This window comes from Plutella xylostella, chromosome 17 (genome assembly GCF_932276165.1).
Source record: "Plutella xylostella chromosome 17, ilPluXylo3.1, whole genome shotgun sequence".
In the NCBI taxonomy this organism is placed as follows: Eukaryota; Metazoa; Arthropoda; class Insecta; order Lepidoptera; family Plutellidae; genus Plutella; species Plutella xylostella.
Genome location: NC_063997.1, coordinates 10,126,254 through 10,147,832, shown reverse-complemented (window position 1 = coordinate 10,147,832; position 21,579 = coordinate 10,126,254). Strand labels below are relative to the sequence as shown.

The window sequence follows — 21,579 nt, the reverse complement described above, 5'->3', positions numbered from 1 at the left end:
TGATTTGTTATGATATGGTAACTCGTAATTTTTACTTAAAACTGATACTAAAAGACCTTACAGTATTAAAATTAGTATCGTTTTATATTAAAATCGAGCCAATAGATAGTACTATGATGAATGTAAGCTTGTTAAACTTGATAGTATCTACTTACATGTGAAAATATATCTCATCCATAATTCCATCGTGTTTTCGTTCAATATGCTCTATACAACCGAACAAAATCCACCCACCCATGTCACACACTCGTTAAGTGATTATAATAGTCTAATAAACTTAATAAACACACACAAATCACTAGCAAATCAAAAATAAATAGCATTTAGAAAATTTTGTTGTAACTGTCAGCCTTTGTTTGGCACAGATTTTTCATTTGTTTCATTGTTTGGCACAGAGAACTGACGTAAACAGGCGCCACAGCAAAGAGGACAAAAAACATTTACAGCTTAACGTTTCTTTCTTACGCTTAATGTAGCAAAGCGTCTCTTTTTCGCAATGTCAGAACTGTCACGATTATACCCCTGTGGTAATAATCCTTAAACGCGTCGTCAGCAAATCCGTTATTGAGACTGTAACTAACAGAATCATGAGAAACCAGGTCTAAATGTTTTTATTTTCATTGTTACGTAACCAGATGTAAAATTGGAAATAAATATTTTATGTTGCCTAATTCCTCCTCGTGCTTAAAAAAAGGATTTTTACATCTATGAAATTTTAGGACTTGGTCTACAACTCTACACATACACTCTCTGTGTGCCCACAGTTGCTAGTGTCGGCGTAGTAGTGGCGTAGTGGTTAGTGGACCTGACTGCTATGCCGAAGGTCCCGGGTTCGATTCCCGGCTGGGGCAGATATTTGTTCAAAGACAGATATTTGTACTCGGGTCTTGGGTGTCTATCTATGTATTTGTGTAGATATATATCAGTTGTCCGATACCCATAACACAGGCTCTGCCTAGCTTGGGGTCGGGTGGCCGTGTGTGAGATGTGCCCACATATTATTTATTTATTCAGTTGCTGGTGTCGGCCATGCTGCCGCCCGGCTGCTTCACACATATGTCGCAGCCGGATCGTGGAATCATCCGTTTTACATTATGACTGGCATTAACACAGGGCCGCTTTTTAATGCGGCGGATCAACGTTTAGCCGCATTGTCATTTCGATGCGTTCTTCAACACGGCGGCACACGTTTAGCCGCATCGTACTACTACAGATTTTATAGTATAGGGTGACCATGACTATACTAAGCATTAGAAAGAAAGAAAGAAAGAAAAACTTTATTTGTCTTAGACAGCAATATTAATTTGCATATGCAAAGAAATATAAATATAGGTAAAATCTAATAATTAAAAAAAATAATGGTTATAGATAATAATTATTAATATAATGAAATTGCTGTCGTCGTCAAAATGGTGTCCACTCAGCTACTGCAGCGCCTTTGGTTGGTTTAAACTAGTTTAAAGGACACTGCGCTGGTTTTCAGTGGAAGCTGATGAAGCTGATGAATTACTGACGTGCCCACAGTTGTTGGTGTCGGCCATGCTGCCGCCCGGCAGCTCGCAGCACGTATCGCGGCGGCTGCTGCGGCTCGCGTTGCTGGTGGCCGTGGACACCTTCCCCGACCACACGCTGATGAAGATATTCATGAGTATTACAGATTGGCACTTCGCTAAGGGGTTCGTGGAGTCGCTGGTTAGGCAGAGTAAGGTGAGATTCATGATAATAGTATGTTAGAAGTTAGTACAAAGGAAAGTACATTTATTCATCGAGGTTTGAGGTGTAAAACCTCACACTGGCAAGGGGGTTCTCACTATAAACTCACTAAAATTTACACGCATTTGGTACCGTTAATGCAACCAGATAGGGTCCTGAACTTTCATCGCAGCGCTAACCACTCTTGTTCGTACGTTTTCGATTTACAAAGTGATCTTCCGCTTGCCCACCTGCTTCGTCACGACAAAGTCATCATCAAGTATAATTACCTACAATTTAATTTATACTCTGTATAACTACACATTTATTAACCTCTTGCTTGTATTTCAGGCGGTAGTATCAGCCACAATAGACGTGTACCGCGCGGTGACGGAGTCGTTCCTGCCCACGCCCAGCAAGTGCCACTACTTGTTCAACTTGCGGGACTTGTCACGAGTCATCAAGGTATAGCCCCTGTTTATATAGGAACAATATCAAAATGGCGGCCGTTATAGAAGTGAGATCGCGCGGTGACCGAGTCCTTTCTGCCCACGCCCAGCAAGTGCTATTACCTGTTCAACTTGCGGGACCTGTCACGAGTCATCAAGGTATAACTCCTGTTCTTATAGGAACAATATCAAAATGGCGGCCGTTATAGAAGTGAGATCGCGCGGTGACCGAGTCCTTCCTGCCCACGCTCAGCAAGTGCTATTACCTGTTCAACTTGCGAGACTTGGCACGAGTCATCAAGGTATAGCTCCTGTTAATAAAGGTATTATTATGAAAATGGAGGTGGTTATAGTGTGAGTGCTGCAGCTGATGTGCGAATGGCCGTTTATTGGTGTTGCAATCGTGGGATTCGGAAGGAGTATTGCAGTAGATATGAGATTCATATTGTATTTGTACACTTTATTTATGAACTTTATAACCACGAGACACCATTAGAATTAGAACGCGCTATGCCAGTCGGTCGCTATAATCTATTACGGCATGGACGCGTTCCGAATCCTCCCATTCGTTCATAAATGCAACATGGCCGTAATTTCAGTCAAATTATGTTATTACTAAAGTGACAATTTAACCGTGGCACGTTTCTACAGGGTGTGCTACTAGTCCCGGCGACGCACATGAAGGATCTGAACAAGCTGGTGGCGCTGTGGCTGCACGAGACCTACCGCTGCTTCTGCGACAGACTCGTGAACGATGAGGACAGGTAATTAAGTCCATTGATGAACTATTAACACTCTGTCGTCAATTACCTACCTGCTACATATACGCGCGCGCGCGGCTCACCTTGGGCATACATAACAACTGAAGCTAATCTGACTGATTAATCCTTTCAGCACGGTGACAAACCCTAGTCTATCTAAGAGTTCATCATCGACACACCAAGAAGAATACCACATTTGACAAATAAATTGAAACATTTCACTTCAGATACTCTTTTCGTCAAACATGGAGTACGATCAGATTTTGCACCATAACAAAACTCACAAACTGACAATGCTTGAATGACAAACAAATAGGTGATTTGTGATTTTGACTGGCTATTGGTGAAGCTGACTAATCTATTCCTTATCTCTACAGGGAGAAGCTCTTCGCCATAGCCCACAAGGCGGTCTACGCCAACTTCCGCGTCCACCTAGACGCAGTACTAACAGACCTAGGCTACCTAGAGCCCGGCGAGACTCCTGCGCACGCGCACGCCGCAAGCATCGTGTTCGGGAACTACATGCAGCCTGATGCCGACCCCAAGATTTATGACCTGGTGAATAAATAACAACAGTAGATATACAGGGTGTTGCAAAAAGGGTATAAATGGTAAGCCTAAACCTACGAGTGCAGCATGTTATAATATATCTAAGCACCGCTTAATATACCCTTTTTGCAACAGCAGCATGTATAGTAGGTAACTAAATAACATCATAGATATGTCGCAGGCATTGTGTAAGATCTCGCCGTTTACATACGGCGTCGTCAGCGTACAGCGAGCGTTTGTAAACTGACGACGCCGTATGTAAACGGCGAGATATTACAAAATGCCTGCGACAGATATATAGGCATTACAGATTACGATCGTCATCAGCCCGTAAGCGTTGACTCCTGGATATAGGGTACTCCTAAAGAGCGCCGAAACGAATGCATAGGTTCCTTGGATGCAGAGTGGGATGCTTTTTGACATGCTGGACCGTCAATCTTAGACAGTTAGCTACAAAAATGGTTCAGGAAGCAAGCCGAAAACCTGCAGGACCTATAACAGGGGACTCAAAGTAGTGTACGCTAATTTCATAGTATATTTATAGATGACTTAAAAAATCCTTCTTTTGCTCAAATTCCCTATCACGACTGTAAAACAGCTGCTGGAATTATGACTCATAATTCTCTGCTCATCACTCACGCCTGCCTGTCAGTATTTCTTTAACATATCTCCACAAATCCTAACACATTTCGTCCCACCCCAGGTACAAGACATAGACGACATGGCGGTGAAGATGGAGTACTACCTGGGGGAGTACAACGCGGCGTCGTGCTCGCCGATGCGCCTCGTCATGTTCCGGTGCGCGCTCGACCACGTGTCCAGGTGCGCGCGGGTGCTGCTGCAGGACAACGGTGCGTGCGCCCTTACTAGTTGTACTACATGGGATGTGCCCGCCGCAGAGCGGAAACCTGAGGATCCAAGGGATTTCTTAAGTAACCCAAATCAACAACTGTCTTCTGGCGTGAGTTTAGTGGCTTAATGGCACACCTTAGGGGCCTCTTGTACAAAAGTATTAAATCTAGATTTAGTGTCAAATCTCGATTTAAGTAACGTCAATCCATATAAATAGCCATAAATAACACTAAATCTAGATTTAATATGTTTGTGCAAGTCGCCCTAGATGCTAAATGCGGAAAATCAGTTCGCCACGATAGATAGATACCTACGTAGCTACACGGGTTAGTTATTGACGTCGATAAACTCGTTTAATAAGCGTTCTACCAATTACAGCGGCGTTTTAATGGCGAATCTAGATATAATGACGTTTATCTACGTCGTTAACGAACCCGTGCACCAGGTCTCCAGGTGCGCCCAGGAGTTTCTACAGGACAACGGTGCGTGTACTTGCTTCTGTAGTATGGATAGATAGATAGATATAATATTCTTTATTTGTACACACACATGAAATTAACTTACATAACTTAAATACTAACACATATGTACAAAAATGTTCTTATCGCTTAAAGCAATTTTTTCAAGACAACCTTAGGGTGTAAAGATATTTATGATCAAAGAGGGGTCAAGTGTACTAAACTCTGTTAAATGTACTTCAATATTGCAGAAGGCTTCATTATGCTAGCCTTTTCCGTTTAAGAGTAATTTGGTGCTTTTCTCAGTGGAACCTTTTCATTACCCGTGAGTGTAATAGAAATTACTGAAATGGTGAAAGAAAGTTCCTATTTACAACCGGACATACACTTTATATAGCTTTGTGGTTAATAAACTTTTATTGTATCTGTTTCTACGTATACAATAAAAGTTACGATGATATCGTGATAACTTCTGCCAGACCAACAAACTTTAAATCTCTTTATTACATCAATTGCCTGCTCGTATTGCCTTGGCTAAACATTTCTAATCCTTTATTTCATTTCAGGAAACCTCCTGCTAGTGGGCGTGGGCGGCAGCGGCCGGAGCAGCGCCGTCAAGTTGGCCGCCAGCATTCTGGAGATGAACGTTGTACAGGTACACTGAGATTCATGAACCAAATGGCAACCTAATAATTATCATTAGTCCGTCATCATGTACCTACTGCTGGACACATACCTCTATCGGGGAGCTCCACAACAATTTGTCGGCCTCGCTATACCTATGAACTGCCATTAAATACCTCTACAATTGTTATGAAACTCCAATACTCTCCCAAGGAGAGGAGCTCGCCTTTGACTTACCTTTAAAACCCTACTCCAACTGACTATGACAAAATGCCTCCTCCTTTATATCACTTTTCTGCTTGAATTATCATAAATAAAATATGCAAGCATTTTTAATAATAAGATAAATAAATATTACTATCCTTATTTTTCGTTTGACAGTTAGACACATATTATTGAAAATCTGCTGCACATTTATGTCACTGTTGTTTTGTTCCCCAGATCGAAATCTCCCGCGTCTACGGCCAAGCAGAATGGCGGGACGACGTGCGCAAACTGCTGATGCAGGCGGGCACCCTCGGCCGGCCCCTCGTGTTCCTCTTCGCTGACAACCAGGTCATGTACGAGGGGATGGTGGAAGATATCAATATGATATTGAATACTGGAGATATACCGAATATTTACGGGATGGAGGAGAAAGTGGAGATTCTGGAGAAGATGCAGGCGGCTTTGCGGGAGAGCGTGAGTGTTTGTTGATTGTAGTTTTATGTATATCTTCTTCATCATCAGCCAATAATCATCCACTGCTGGACATAAGCCTCTCGCAAGGAGCGCCACATCACTCGGTCCTCGGCCTTCCTCATCCAACCACTACCGGCTACCCGCCTAAGGTCGTCAGTCCAGCGGGCAGGAAGGTTTATGTATAGGTAGTAGTATATTGTGGATAACTAGGTCATGTACGAGGGCATGGTGGAGGACATCAACATGATACTGAACACTGGGGATATACCTACTGGTGAAAGCGTGAGTGTTTGCGGTTTTTTTTGTGGTTTTAAAATTTATTGTGTGATATTTCAGCCCTGTTTGCTATTTATTTTAACTCTCATTTTACTATTTCGTCCAGCTATCGGGTCCATGATGCGAGCTGGTAACCTCCCGCCCTCGCCTAAGCGACACCTGCAAGTAGGAAGGATTCGTTTTGCCCAAAGTGGTAGTGGTATTCTATTGTGTAACACGCAGCATCAGCGCTGGCAGGTAACATTTGCACTCACTCTAACTGCCAGTTTCAATACTCTATCTATCGAGAACTGACAGTTACTATCATACGATTTTCACACATAAAAAGATGCATTCTGTCAAAATCGTATGAAAGTATCTAAACCGGCAGTAAAACAGTCGTACCTACCACAATTAATAGCGGTACTACATATTTTTTTACACCTTCCACTGAGCGGCTTGCGCTCGTAAACCACCATATTTTCACGTATCCTAAATTATATCCTTTTTAATAACCCCCTATTAATCTTTTCACACCGAAGGGCAAACAGCTAGAAACGACCCCACTCGCCATGTTCGGGTACTACGTGGAACGCGTGCGCGCGAGCCTGCGCGTGGCCGCGGCGCTGTCGCCGGTCGGGGACCAGTTCCGCACGCGCCTGCGCATGTTCCCCTCGCTCGTCAACTGCTGCACTATCGACTGGTAATACGCCTTGTGTGAACGAAGCCTGGATGCTGAATGCGAGTTTACCATTGTTTCAACGCCGATCGGCTAGCACAGAGAAAATCGAACGTTGACCTTTGTATCTACAACCAATATGCCGCCGGCCATCAAGGTTACTGTGCGAGCGTGAGGGTACTATTACAATGCCCGTTTTTCGTTGTAATCCCCGAAGGGGTAGTCGGGGAGGTGACACGCACCCGCTTTTCGCTGTACATTTGTACTCATGTAATGGTCGCGAGAAGATGTGCAGGTTTCCTCAATTTAGAATTGACATCTCTGTAAGAAGAGGGCGCTTAACCGACTGATCTACCACCGCTATTCCACCAATAATAACAGTTCTAATAACCTTTCTTCTTCCAGGTTCACTGATTGGCCTGCGGAGGCTTTAGAACGCGTGGCTCGCATGTTCGTGGAGCGCATGGACGGCGTGGCCGACCAGGGCGCCGCGTGCGTGGCCATGTGCCAGCTGTTCCACACCAGCGCCGCAGAGCTCAGCGCCAGGTGAGGACATGTCCGTGTGTCCCGTGTGTAGCGTGTGCATGTGAGGACATGTCCGTGTGTCCCGTGTGTAGCGTGGACATGTGCCAGCTGTTCCACACCAGCGCCAGGTGAGGTGACATGTCCATAGCGATGTCATAACATCGATATATTCGAATAATAAAGAGTATAATCAAATCAGAATCGGTCTGGTTTCGACCTATAAAAATATTTAAGTACTACAGCAAAGTAAGTTTTTATTATTAATCTTAATTCCCTTTCCCTTTATTACCAATACTCCGTTATCCTACTCCAGTACTCCACACCCACCATTCATTACCCTAGTACAACATGATATTATTTGGTGATATGCAATAACTAGAAAATCTGTACAGATATAACTAGTTATTCTACAAAAATAGATTGTATTAAATAAAAGTCATAAATGCAAAGTCACTTAAAAGTCTTAAAACGTAAGATGTGAAGGAAACCATACCGCGATGTAGACGCAGCGCACCAGCTCCATCTATGTAGCAATATTGTCATTACTTTGTTAAATAATTCAAATTTACAACGAGTAGAGACTGAGAACTGATCTGACTGGCTAATCCTTTTAACCCGGTGACAAACTCTACTCCAGTCTACTCTACTCTCTCACACTATGAAAAAGTAAATGTGTGCTTCGTTTTCCACTAGCATTCACTTTTGGAACGTTTGGAACTAAATTTAATATTTCATGGGTTTGACGCTTGCATATGATTTTACTTCACGATTACTATTTCTTCATACACGTTTATTATCTGTTATTTACCCGAAATATATTTACTCCGCCCTGTACATACCTAAATAGGAGACAGTGCCATCTGTCTGTTACTCTTGGAACTAGTTAGTCCCACTAGTCACCACCGACACAGGGCTTCTAGCCGACTGACTAGTTTACAAAGGGGAGGGTGCGGCGCGGCGGCGACGTATAGGTTGAGCTAATACCAGGATTGACAGCCAGATGTCACTATCCCCTAGACTACATCGCGGTATTAAGAGTTTTTCCCAATAAACGACTACTCGCAGCGACCGTTGTGAAAGCATACTTACCTGGCATAGGGGACACCGTGATCAAGAAGGCGGTTCCCCCAGAGCGAGGCCCTTCCATTGCACTGCGGTTGGGTTGACCTTTGCGAATATCCCTAATGTGGATATCTCGGATGCGTAATTTTTGGTAGTGGAGACTGCGTACGCGCCGTCCCCTTCTGACAATCTAATCAATGGTAGTTAAATAAGTATTAAGCAAATGTAGGTAAAGCAACCCGTCTCTTGCCCATAGGAGAAGGGTTGTTTTATAATAAACATTGTAAAAGAAGAAACTGATATAAAATATTATATTAGAAGGAAAGGAAAATACTATTATAACATATATAGGTACTTTACTTTATTATAATAATAATATAATATTATTAGTCATCAGTATTCTTTCTTCGGCGAATATCTGAGACTGGTGGGAGTGGCCGGCCGGCCGGGGTACGCATGTTTCTTTTGCTGACTATATCTATCTATATAATGCCAATATGTACAGTAAATCTCTATGATTCCATCATCCTCAGGTTTTACGCGGAGCAGCGGCGCAAGGTGTACGTGACGCCCACCAGCTACCTTGAGCTCATCAAGGCCTTCCAGACCCTGCACTCCATGAAGGTGGAACAGATCACCAAGCAACGGACACGGTAAACATAGAATGGAATATATCTTTATTTGTCACCACAAATTATTAAAACATACAAGAAAATACTTATAAACTAGGAACTAAGTGTCTGATAACAGGAAAAAATATCTGCCTAATTAGTATGTCAGTATTACCGCTATTACCAACGGCCACGGCAGGAGAGGATAACATACCTCTATATAGATAGAGGATGACAGGTTTGACATACATACATAGGTATATATTATGCTCACGACTGTAATGCCCGAAGGGGCAGTCAGAGGTAACTCGCAAGCGAGTCACCCAATTTTCGATACAGCCAGCCGTATCACCGTTTTGATAGGTAACCTTAATAAATGTTGATACTTATACTTTCTTATTTGATTGTTAATTATGTTGTATTTTCTCTTGTCTTGTCACACGTTACCCCTTTCTTTATACTTTATATTTCCTTTCATTGTGGTTGTCTGGAAGAGATTACTTTTAGTAATAAGGCCGCCGATTGTACCATTTTTCTTTTCTATGTTTGTGAATCTGTTTCTGTTTGTGTGCAGTAAAGAGTATTTTATCTTTATCTTTATCTTCCACAGATACTCCCAAGGGCTCTCCCAGCTGTCGTTCGTTGGTGATCAAGTGGCGGTGATGCAGCAAACCCTGCGGCATCTGCAGCCGCAGCTGCTCGACACCTCGGACCGCACCGAGAAGCTCATGATCAAGATCGAGCAGGACACCGTGCGAGTCGAGAAGCAGAAAGAGGTGGATAATTCTTGCCATATCCATGACTAGAGATTGCGTCATTGTCACCTTGCTGGTGCAAGGATTAGACAGTTATAGTAAGGACCTTGGTGATTATTCGGAGGGCATCGGACGTGTGAACACATGAACAGTCGTTACATATTATTATCCTAGGGTGGCACCTTGCCTTTGATGATATAATTATCCTGTAAGCACGGTTATAAGTCGTGTATGTATGTATGTAGGAGTATGGTATGAGTAAAATTGCGAAATTCTGTCAGCTGTTTATAATTCTATCGCATGTATAAAATAGTAGTTAACGAGCTGTGTGACATTTTTTTGGCTATCCATAATAATAAAGTCTAGCCCCCAACTATGCAAGATTATTGGCTGACGATAACTTTTTATATCCCCAGATCGTAGGCGCAGACGAAGCGCTAGCCAACGAGGCCGCGGCCGCAGCACAGGCCATCAAAGACGACTGCGAGTCAGACCTGGCCGAGGCGGTGCCAGCTTTAGAATCCGCCCTCAACGCACTCAACACACTGAAACCAGCCGACGTGACCCTCGTGAAGAGCATGAAGAACCCGCCCGCGGGGGTCAAGCTGGTCATGGAGGCGGTCTGCGTCATGAAGGGGATCAAGGGCGACAGGAAGATGGACGCGAATGGTGAGCTTTTAGTTCCGTAGGTGATGGTGCTTAGCTGGTGGATTTGTGTCATTTTATGTTGGCTGTAAGTAACCCTAACCTAGAGCGGCTTATAGAGGTGTCTAAAAGGTAGATTAAATATAAAGTGTAGCGAGACCGAGGAAAGATAGTCGTGGCACTCCTTAGAGCATATGTCCAGCAGTGGACAATTACGAGCTCATAATAAGCATAGAGCAGTGTAGCCAGCTCTAGAGTCACTCAACACGCTGAAACCAGCCGACGTGACCCTCGTGAAGAGCATAAAGAACCCGCCCGCGGGGGTCAAGCTGGTCATGGAGGCGGTCTGCGTCATGAAGGGGATCAAGGGGGACAGGAAGATGGACGCGAATGATGAGCTTTTGGTTTCGTAGGTTATTGTGCTTAGCTGGTGGATTTGTGTCATTTTATATTGTAAGTATAGGTAATATTGGCTGTAAAACCAGGAGCGGCTTATAGAGGTGTCTAAAAGTAAGATTAAATATAAATAATTTGAAGCAAGGCCGAGATCAGTGGACAATACAGGCTGATAATAAGTGTAACGAGGTAGTACTAGAGTCACTCCGCGAATGGTGAGCTTTTAGTTCCGTAGGTTATGGTCCTCAGTTTGTCGTTTTGGTTTTAATACTCATATCAAAATCGACTCAGCCCAGTCCATCATAATATTTCGTACGCTCAGTATTATTATGTGTAAATAACATAAACATGTTATATTTCAGGGCGAATGTACGAAGACTTCTGGGGCCCGTCGCTGAAGATGCTCGGGGACATGAAGTTCCTGGAGAGCCTCATGAAGTACGACAAGGACAATATACCCGTTGCCACCATGAAAAAGATACGGGACAAGTGAGTAACATATCATCATCAAACAACGGGTCACGCCGTTGCTGGGCTTAGGAAACTTTCCAAACTGTCAAATTGCACGAAGAAATTTCTAAAGAAAAGACAGTACAGTACAATTCTAGAGTGTGTCCTTTAATGATAATGGCGACCATCACATGTAGGTACGCTCGAATAGCACAAGTGTGAGTTTCGCTCGATCTTCACTCTTTCCAAGGAGACCTAAAAACCAACATAATGTCGTAAACATTAATGTAACCATGTACTCTGGCACTGCTAGACATAGGCCTCACCCAAAAAGCGCCACAACACACTGACCTCGGCATTTCTCAACCAGCCTTCCATGAGCGGTTACCTGAGCTCTTTAAAATTACTTACTTAGCATTTTTAGGGTTCCGTAGCCAAAATGGCAAAAACGGAACCCTTATAGTTTCGTCATGTCCGTCTGTCCGTCTGTCCGTCTGTCCGTCTGTCACAGCCGATTTACTCGGAAACTATAAGTACTACAGTGATGAAATTTGATGGGAATATGTGTTGTATGAACCGCTACAAAAATATGACACTAAATAGTAAAAAAAAGAATTGGGGGTGGGGCCCCCCATACATGTAACTGAGGGATGAATTTTTTTTTTTCGATGTACATACCCGTGTGGGGTATCAATGGAAAGGTCTTTTAAAATGATATAAAGTTTTCTAAAAAACATTTTTCTTAAAGTGAACGGTTTTTGAGATATCAGCTCTCAAAGTCGTAAAAAGTATGTCCCCCCCCTCTATTTTTATAACTACGGGGTATAAAATTCTAAAAAAAATAGAGGTGATGCATGCTAATTAACTCTTTCAACGATTTTTGGTTTGATCAAAGTATCTCTTATAGTTTTTGAGATAGGTTGATTTAACTGTAATTTTGATTTGCTGCTACGGAACCCTTTGTGCGCGAGCCCGACTCGCACTTGGCCGGTTTTTTTATGTGGTCTTACAGAGAAATCCCAAGAGGTGAACATACGTAAAAATAGAACTTCATCAGTGTATGAATTCGTCAGGTACATCCCGGACCGCGAGTTCGACCCGGCGGTGATCGCGAAGGTGTCCTCGGCCTGCGAGGGGCTGTGCCGCTGGGTGCGCGCCATGGACGTGTACGACAGAGTCATCAAGGTGAACTCACCCTTGTCTGCAGGCAGTAGAGTCTATATTAGTTCGACCCGGCGGTGATCGCGAAGGTGTCCTCGGCCTGCGAGGGGCTGTGCCGCTGGGTGCGCGCCATGGACGTGTACGACCGAGTCATCAAGGTGAACTCACCCTTGTCTGCAGGCAGTAGAGTCTATATTAGTTCGACCCGGCGGTGATCGCGAAGGTGTCCTCGGCCTGCGAGGGGCTGTGCCGCTGGGTGCGCGCCATGGACGTGTACGACCGAGTCATCAAGGTAAATTAACTAGTACTCCCATGTGGTAAGACACATTTTCAAACTAACGTTCCATGTTGAAATTGTAAATTTATTGTTGGAATACAATTTTTTTTAAAAATAAAGAAATGTTAGGCAAATGATAACAACGCGCACGTATTAACTAGCGACCCTAGTGGTCACTATTATAAAACAAGTGACAATGATGATGGCGATGACAAAACACTAACACCTCCCTTAGTGTAAAATTTCCGAATCAATTACGATCACGCCTTGAATGATCAAAACTTGTAGGTTTACACTCCAGTCACAAGTTAATTGTTCCCATTGTAATTATTACTTTGGCGAATTCAAAACAAACATTCTTCTATTATTTCCTTCACTGTTACTTAAATGGAAACTTCATAAATATGTCCATCTCAGTCTAAACAAACTCTCTTCCTTAGACCGTATCGCACCATAATTCAAGTTCATATCCTGAAATAATTCAACTCCATGAAATGTTTGTAGGTGGTAGCGCCGAAGAAAGCCCGTCTGTTCGAGGCGGAGAGCGAGCTGCAGGCGCAGATGAACACGCTCAACGCCAAGCGGGCGCAGCTGCAGGGCGTGCTGGACAAACTACAGGCGAGTATTAGAAGTTTTAGAACATACAACCACACATAAAGTCCACTGACATGGGCCCTCAGGACTATAGAGTAAAGTAGAGTTTTATCATAATAATTATTTCTCCAGAAGCGCCATCATAAGAGTTAGCACCTGCTGCAATTCTTCTGCAGAGGGCCGGAAGGCATCCCACGTTTCCCAGCAGATTATTTGGTCATCGATCATTCAGATTTAAATCCGTGGTCTCAAAACCGTCATTGTCCACATATTCGAACTACTTTTCAGCGCTCTTATTATCGTCTAGTCAGACCACAACCGTCCACTCCTTGACTAGGATTCCTTTAGTCACTACAGGCGACCTGTCTAAACTCTTCGGTCCTTTGGACCAGAGGATATTCTACGCTACATTCGCATGTTCCTGAATCCGCTCGACACATTTGTGACTTTATCTTCTAACCTCACCCATCTAACTCCTCACTCCCCACAGGCCCTAAACGACGAGTTCGCCGGCATGACGCGCAAGAAGAAGGGCCTAGAAGACGAGATAGCGCTGTGCTCGGCCAAGCTGCAGCGCGCGGAGCAGCTGATCGGCGGGCTGGGGGGGGAGCGCGCGCGCTGGGGGCAGCTCGCCGACCAGCTCGCGCTGCTGCTCGACAACGTTATAGGTATGCTGTTACTTTCTTTATACAAACGCAGGGGAAGCCAACTCAAATGAACCGCAGGTGGAAGAAACACTGTGCGAATTCTTGAAATCCTAGATATTCAGAAAAAAAATGGTAGATCTGAACTAACTACGGTAGATTGGTTGGCCATGCCTGGTATAACATACTTACTCCTGAAAATTTTGCCAAAACTCCAAGAAACATTCTGTACCTATTTTCTCATTTGGAGTCGTAGCATGGGAGTGGTGCAGCGAGTAGAAAGTGACCATCGAGTCACATGATTAAGTTGGAGGTCAAAAGCAATTCTGATGATAGGAATGAGAGGTCGATTTTGGAGACCTTTTTTTGCATGGTATTATTGCATGTTTCAGTCCTGTGTTATCATCAGCATCGTCAAAGACCTATTCTATGAGTCTTTTTTCTCACGATTTATTTAAAATTCAAAATCAAAAATCCTCTATAAATCCAGAGAATTTTAATTAAATTCCAGGTGACGTGCTGCTGTCGGCCGGGTTCATCGCGTACCTGGGCCCCTACACCGTGAACTACAGACGCGAGATCATACACATATGGAACGAACAGGCCATCAGTTTGAGTACGTTTTTCATTTTATTGTCTTTTATGATTATTTAAAAAATTCAAATTTATTTAGTTATGTTAGTTTCATGACTGATGTTTGTTAGCAGAAAAAAATAAGTAATTAGTTACTTATTTTTCTCTGTCAAGAAAGAGATAGAATAGACGTAGGAATACAAGAAATGGGTGTCAAAATGTTAGTATAACTCGTGCCAACAACGTGCACAACTCGTAATAGCCAAGATTCGATTGGTGGCTATGTATATTTTATATATTTGTTATTTTCTCTAGATCTGGAACAAGGCATAATATCAATAAGATATAGATTTTTCATCTCTACTTGACTTTTAGGTGCTATCTCTCTCTAGTCTAGGTGCTCTATTCTAAACAATTACCTTCCAGAGATCCCGTGCTCCCCGTCCTTCTCTCTCATCACGACGCTGGGGTCCCCCGTAGTGATCCGCGCGTGGAACATGAGCGGGCTGCCCGTGGACGCCTTCTCGGTGGAAAACGGCATCATTGTGGAGCGGGCCAGGCGGTGGGCGCTCATGATTGACCCCCAAGGTATAATTACACTATAGCCATATTGATTGAAATTGCCATGAAATTACTCAACGGAAAACGTAGTTTTTGGGCAACCGACACCTAAATATACTCCGTGAACGTTAAGATACGTAAGCTATGACCTACTGACTTCCGAAGAGTCCTAATGCTTGTGGCATTTCATACTTCCACCATAAAAATATGTCGAAAATTTCAAGATTCTTATCTTTACAGTTGATGTATTTATTCATTGAAGTAACCCTTATTCTTGTTCCCCCCACCAGAGCAAGCCAACAAATGGCTGAAAAACCTCGAACGCGATAACAACCTGAAAGTGATCAAGCTGACCGACGCAAACTACGTCCGCGTCCTGTCGACCGCCATACAGATGGGGCATCCTGTACTGCTGGAGAATGTCAGAGAGACCTTGGACGCTGTATTGGAGCCTGTGTTATTGAGGAACCTTTACAAGTGAGTCTATTACTACACATCATATCATGAAGCTATAGTTCACCTAAAATATCATGTAACACAAAAAAATGGGCGCCATCTTGAATTTATGCACGAAGGCAAGAGGAGTGCGTTCTTGCCGCAATAGACCAATAGCGGCCAAGCAGCATAGCATGCACCAATGCCGTCACGCAGTTGATGCACATTTTACTTCAAGCACGCTATGCTGCGCATTCGCTGTTCATCTTTCGCTCATTAACGCGATCTATTCTGTGCTGCAGAATGTCATAGATGTTTAGTATGCAGAATATTGCAGAATTTGTAATTCTCCATCACCAAAAGCGAAACTCCATGTAACAATCATTATCTATAGCCGAATACAATTTCATTTGCTTAACCCTCTTAAATCCATGCAGGTCAGCTGGCGTGCTCTGCTTGAAGCTGGGCGACGCGGCGCTGCAGTACCACGATGACTTCCGCTTCTACATCACCACCCGGCTCAGCAACCCGCACTTCTTGCCCGAGACCGCTGTCAAGGTAATTATGCATTTTTTGTTATAGGACATTCTGAGCTGGTGCCTTTTTGACGCGCTGGGTCGCAACCTCTTATATCTTTTTTATATTAATATTGTGTCTATGGCCACATTTGTGTTCTACTTCTGCATAAAGGCATGCCAACTCCACAAGTCCACTTATCTCTATCTTGTAATTCCATCCCCCGTTGAAATAAGTAATGTATGTCAAAACTCACATACTCCCGTAATTACGTGACTAACACCTGTATCTAACACCTGCATCTCACCAGGTCACCCTCTTGAACTTCATGATAACCCCTCAAGGCTTGGAAGACCAGCTCCTGGGCATAGTGGTGGCGCAGGACCGACCAGAGCTCGAGTGGAAGAAGAACCAGCTCATAGTGGAGGGGGCTAATAATAAGAGGACGCTAAAGGAGATTGAGGATCAGATCTTAGAGGTATGTGGTTGATATTGATGCAAAAGTTATAAAGTTATGATACAGCTGCTGTCTGTTGGCTAATCCTTTCATCACGGTGACCAACTGACAAACCTTAGTCCTTGTGCAGCTCAGGTTCTCTGTCAGAGAACGCTATGAATAAGAAGAAGATCATCATCATCAACATGCTTATAGCCCACTGTTTGATATGTTCCTTTCCGTGTCAAGGGTGATGTTTTAATATCCAGGCGTTTTGCATCTGTTGTGAATGCTTTTAATACATCTTACAGCTGTTATAAAATTAGATGGTTATGGTTATCCTACACTGAAATCACTCAGTGCATAAACCTTCGTAACTTATCAGCTTATCTAAAAACTATAATTTTACCAACTCCTCAGGTATTATCATCAGCCGGCAACATTCTAGAAGACGAGTCAGCCAATCGCATCCTCACCTCATCAAAAGTGCTGTCTATGGAGATAGAGGCGAAACAGGCGGCGGCGGCTGTCACAGAGAAAGAGATAGACGACGCTCGCCTACTCTACGTGCCCGTGTCCAAACTTAGCTCTGTCCTGTTCTTCTGCATCTCCGATTTGGGCAATATCGACCCTATGTATCAGTATTCTTTGAACTGGTGAGTTGGTTAACTTTTCATGTGAGTTTTTAAACGTTGTATTGGATCGTAGTAAAAGTAAGTAGCAATGGTATAGTAATAGTAAGTATGTAGGGATATTTTTTCTATTTTTTCTTTTCTTCGGTTGGTACCACTGCAAGCAGTCTAGTTTGTTTACCTCTCCAAGATAATTTCAAATTAAAAATAGTAAACATATCAGTTTAGTGCTAATTTTTATCAACTTACTGAGCGTGTGTGTCGAGTGAAGCCGTAGTAAATGATTCTACTGCGTAAACTATCGAAATCGACTAAAAACATTGAAAACAATAAACAGTGATAAGTGAAGTGTAACTTGCGGGTGGACGAACAAAATATATTAAACTCGTCAACAGCTATTCATACACAAGAAACTCACAAAACGTATTCACATAACGTAAATTTTCACCACGTACATCATCTGCACTGTGGTGTAGTTGTCTCGGCAACTGGTCTGCTAACCCACTGACTAAGTGAGCCGTGGTTCGATCCTGGGAGAAGCAACTTTCATCTTTTTTATTTTTTTTCTTGTGTTGAAAAATTATGTCCGCGGATAAAAAAATGATGCACTGTTCATTATGCCCAAAAAAGATTTTGGTGACCCAGAAAAGAGTACAATGTACGGGAACTAACTGCTCACGATATTTTCATCAAGAATGTGTTAATTTTAACGAAGCTGCTTCACCACGCTCAAAGTGGTTATGCCCTGAGTGCACCTCAGTCCCTCCAAAAGGTGCCGCTCTATTAGAAAGCTCAACATCGCTTAACACATCTTCGATGTCCCAGCAGCAGGATTCCATACTGGCGGAATTGCGGAGTCTTCGCATCGAGATGAATAATAAATTCGAAAAACAGCAATTGCACCTGGAGACGTACAATACTACTTTGACAAGTATTCAGCATGATATAAATAATGTCAAAGTGACTTTTTCCAAGATACGTGAAGAAATGGATGGTATAATTACATCTATGAAGTTCCTATCTGATAGTCACGATGACCAAATAAAGATAAACGAGGAAAATAAAACAACTATGTCTAAATTAATCAAGGAAAACTCTGCACTACATGCTCAACTATCGGAAGTGACAAGTGCATTGGCCCTAATGGATCAGAAGACTAGAGATTGCAATCTCGAAATCCAATGTGTGCCAGAATACAAAAACGAGAATATCTTAACTGTTGTGAAGCAACTTGCAAAAACAGTGTCCTTTGAACTACAGGAAGGAGATATCAAAGACTTTCACAGAGTAGCTAAATTGAATACGGAAAGCAAGCGGCCTCGTAACATTGTTGTTAAGCTCGGAAGCCCACACATAAGAGACAACTTTATCGCTGCAAGCAAAATCTACAATAAGAAACACGAGAAGGAGAAACTGAACACATCTCATCTGGGGATTGCTGGTGATAAGAATCCCATTTATGTCGTAGAACACCTATCTGTTCTCAACAAAAAACTGCATGCTGCAGCCAGAATCACTGCCAAAGACAAAAAATACGAGTTTGTATGGATCAAGAATGGACGTATTTTCATGCGCAAAGACATAAAATCGCCAGTAAAGCTAATTAAAGACTTGAACTGTTTGGACTCTCTTTAAAATTATTATATTGCCAACTAAAATGAAGTAGTTTTAGAATTTATATACATATAAGCTCAATAGTTATACACTGATATATTAAATTCACTCTCAAACTTTATTATCAAAATGTTAGAGGTCTCAGAACCAAAACAGAAGATTTTTATTTGTACTGCTTGCGTAATGAGTTTGATATTATTATTATTACTGAATCATGGCTGAATGCTACGGTATTTGATGGTGAGATATTAGACAATCGGTACAATATTTTCAGACGCGATCGTTGTACAACCGTATCAAACAAGGACAAAAGGGATGGAGGTGGTGTAGTGGTTGCGATAAGTAAGGATTATGAGGTGTTACGGAGGACTAAATGGGAATCCGAATGTGAGGACTTGTGGATTACAATTAAAATAGGTAGAACTATGCTAAATATCTGTGCTGTTTATGCTCCTTCTCCTCTAAAATATGAGTACATGCAGGTATTTCTAAACAATCTTACCAATATATTGCATAATAAAGTACCCAATTCGTCAATTACTTTGCTTATTGGAGATTTCAACCTAACTAACACTGAATGGGTGCCAGACACAAACACAAATGCTATGTATCCCTCCTGTTCATCAAACTCAATTGAAAATATGTGTATAGATAATATGTCATACAATAACTTTCACCAATATAACTACGTTAAAAATAAGAACGGAAAAATCCTTGATTTAGTCTGCTCAAATTTCCCCTTGAATATCTCTATTACACCTATAGAAGACACTAACTCTGCAGTACCACCAGATGACCATCACCCCGCTATCGAGGTTAACTTTGTTAAAATGTCAGAATCTATTATTAAACCGAATAATATACCCTCGCTGAATTTCTTCTTGACTAATTATGAGGCAGTGAATGAAGTGTTGTCATCAATTGACTGGAATGAAAAGCTGGGAAATATTTCTAATGTTGACCTAGCTGTGGATGTATTTTATGCAACTTTGATGCCAATAATTTCGAAACATACGCCTCTGAGAAAACCACGAAATGAAAAGTATCCAGTCTGGTACAGTCCTGCACTTTTGAAATGTATCAAAGAGAAAAAAAAGTACCACAGCAAGTACAAAAAATTCAATAACCTTAGAGACAAATTGACTTTTGACATGCTAAGAGACCGATGTGATGAATTGATCAGAGAATGTTACACTAATTTTAAAAAAAACGCAGCGGATCACCTAAAGCAACACCCAAAAAAGTTCTGGAAATATGTTAACGACCTAAAGCGCAATAGTAACTCACTACCTAATGAAATGACGTTAAATGGTACAATGGCTAAAGGAGGTCAGGATATATGCGATCTTTTTTCATTACATTTCCAGTCAGTCTACAGTAATTATAGTATAAGTGGAAGTACCACACAATTAATTGGTGACAACGTTGTAACTAATAATCTAGCCTTAGATAATTTCACAATAACGGAAGAAGAAGTATTAAAAAAACTGAAAGCATTAGATAGTGATAAAGCCCCAGGTCCAGATCAATTACCACCCTTTTTTCTAAAAAAATGTGCCTGTAATTTAGTAAAACCTCTTACTAAAATATTTCAACTCTCACTCAAGACAAGTTTTTATCCTACCAAATGGAAACTGGCCTATTTAACTCCTATACACAAATCAGGTGATTATAACAATATTGCCTACTATAGACCCATTTCCAACCTATCTGTTTGTGGCAAAGTGCTTGAATCACTAGTCCAAAAATACATTCTAAACCACGTTAAAAACCAAATAGATGAAAACCAACACGGGTTCTTACCAAAGAAGTCGACTGCATCCAACTTAGTTAGCTATGTTTCATATCTCTCTGATGCATTAGACAAACAGAATGAGGTACACGCTATCTATACTGATTTTAGTAAGGCGTTTGATCTGGTAAACCACAGCCTTTTATTGAGGAAGATTGAAGGAATGGGTATTCACGGATCCTTATTGCGATGGTGTGAATCTTACTTGAGCAATCGTTCGCAGCTTGTCTACATAAAAGGATTCAGATCTGTGGAAAAACCAGTACCATCTGGAGTTCCACAGGGGTCTCACCTTGGTCCACTTTTCTTTCTGATTTTCATTAATGACTTATCAAATATTATTAAATCTGAATTTAAATTCTTTGCAGATGATTTGAAATTATATCGTATCGTTAGTGACATTCAGGACTGTGAATTAATCCAAAATGATCTAAATAATATTTACAAGTGGTGCACAGATAACTGCATGTCATTAAACGCTGAGAAATGTCTTCACATAAAATTCACAAGGAAAAAACACCCAATGCCAGCTAATTACAGCATCAACCACACAAGTCTTAAGGAAGTCAACAGCATACGTGACCTAGGTATTATTATCGATAGCTCTCTCAGTTTCCGCCACCATATAGATAATATTATAAATAAAACTTCAAAACTCTCCGGCTTCATTAACAGACAAATGAAATCTTTAAAGCAGCCTTCCGTCACTGTCGTCATCTATAATACTCTTGTTCGCGGAATCCTAGAATATTGCAGTACTGTCTGGAACCCAAGCTATCAGGTTCATATTGATAGAATCGAAAGAGTCCAGAAAAGATTTCTCTACCATCTCGCTTACTCTGACCAGAAGTGTAGAACATTAGACTCTTACTCTGATCGTCTTCGGTACTACAAAATGTC

General features: G+C 42.1%; 1 protein-coding gene and 1 non-coding gene across 2 annotated transcripts in view; both read left to right on the top strand.

Moving 5' to 3' along the window:
* LOC105394842 (dynein axonemal heavy chain 3) overlaps positions 1-21,579 on the top strand; it is a 78,517-nt gene that overhangs the window by 40,071 nt on the left and 16,867 nt on the right. The window contains exons 42-63 of the mRNA XM_048626630.1: positions 1,525-1,707; positions 2,044-2,157; positions 2,793-2,905; positions 3,280-3,460; positions 4,155-4,302; positions 5,328-5,416; positions 5,827-6,066; positions 6,864-7,024; positions 7,406-7,546; positions 9,121-9,240; positions 9,809-9,974; positions 10,370-10,622; positions 11,357-11,483; positions 12,518-12,629; positions 13,387-13,500; positions 13,967-14,144; positions 14,632-14,736; positions 15,120-15,281; positions 15,545-15,731; positions 16,127-16,247; positions 16,516-16,683; positions 17,062-17,297. Coding sequence (XP_048482587.1) covers positions 1,525-1,707; positions 2,044-2,157; positions 2,793-2,905; positions 3,280-3,460; positions 4,155-4,302; positions 5,328-5,416; positions 5,827-6,066; positions 6,864-7,024; positions 7,406-7,546; positions 9,121-9,240; positions 9,809-9,974; positions 10,370-10,622; positions 11,357-11,483; positions 12,518-12,629; positions 13,387-13,500; positions 13,967-14,144; positions 14,632-14,736; positions 15,120-15,281; positions 15,545-15,731; positions 16,127-16,247; positions 16,516-16,683; positions 17,062-17,297 — 3,419 coding nt within the window. The remainder of the gene's footprint in view (positions 1-1,524; positions 1,708-2,043; positions 2,158-2,792; positions 2,906-3,279; positions 3,461-4,154; positions 4,303-5,327; positions 5,417-5,826; positions 6,067-6,863; positions 7,025-7,405; positions 7,547-9,120; positions 9,241-9,808; positions 9,975-10,369; positions 10,623-11,356; positions 11,484-12,517; positions 12,630-13,386; positions 13,501-13,966; positions 14,145-14,631; positions 14,737-15,119; positions 15,282-15,544; positions 15,732-16,126; positions 16,248-16,515; positions 16,684-17,061; positions 17,298-21,579) is intronic.
* Positions 8,607-8,769, top strand: LOC119691566. Its single transcript, XR_005253955.2, has one exon. It is a non-coding gene; the product is annotated as a U1 spliceosomal RNA (small nuclear RNA).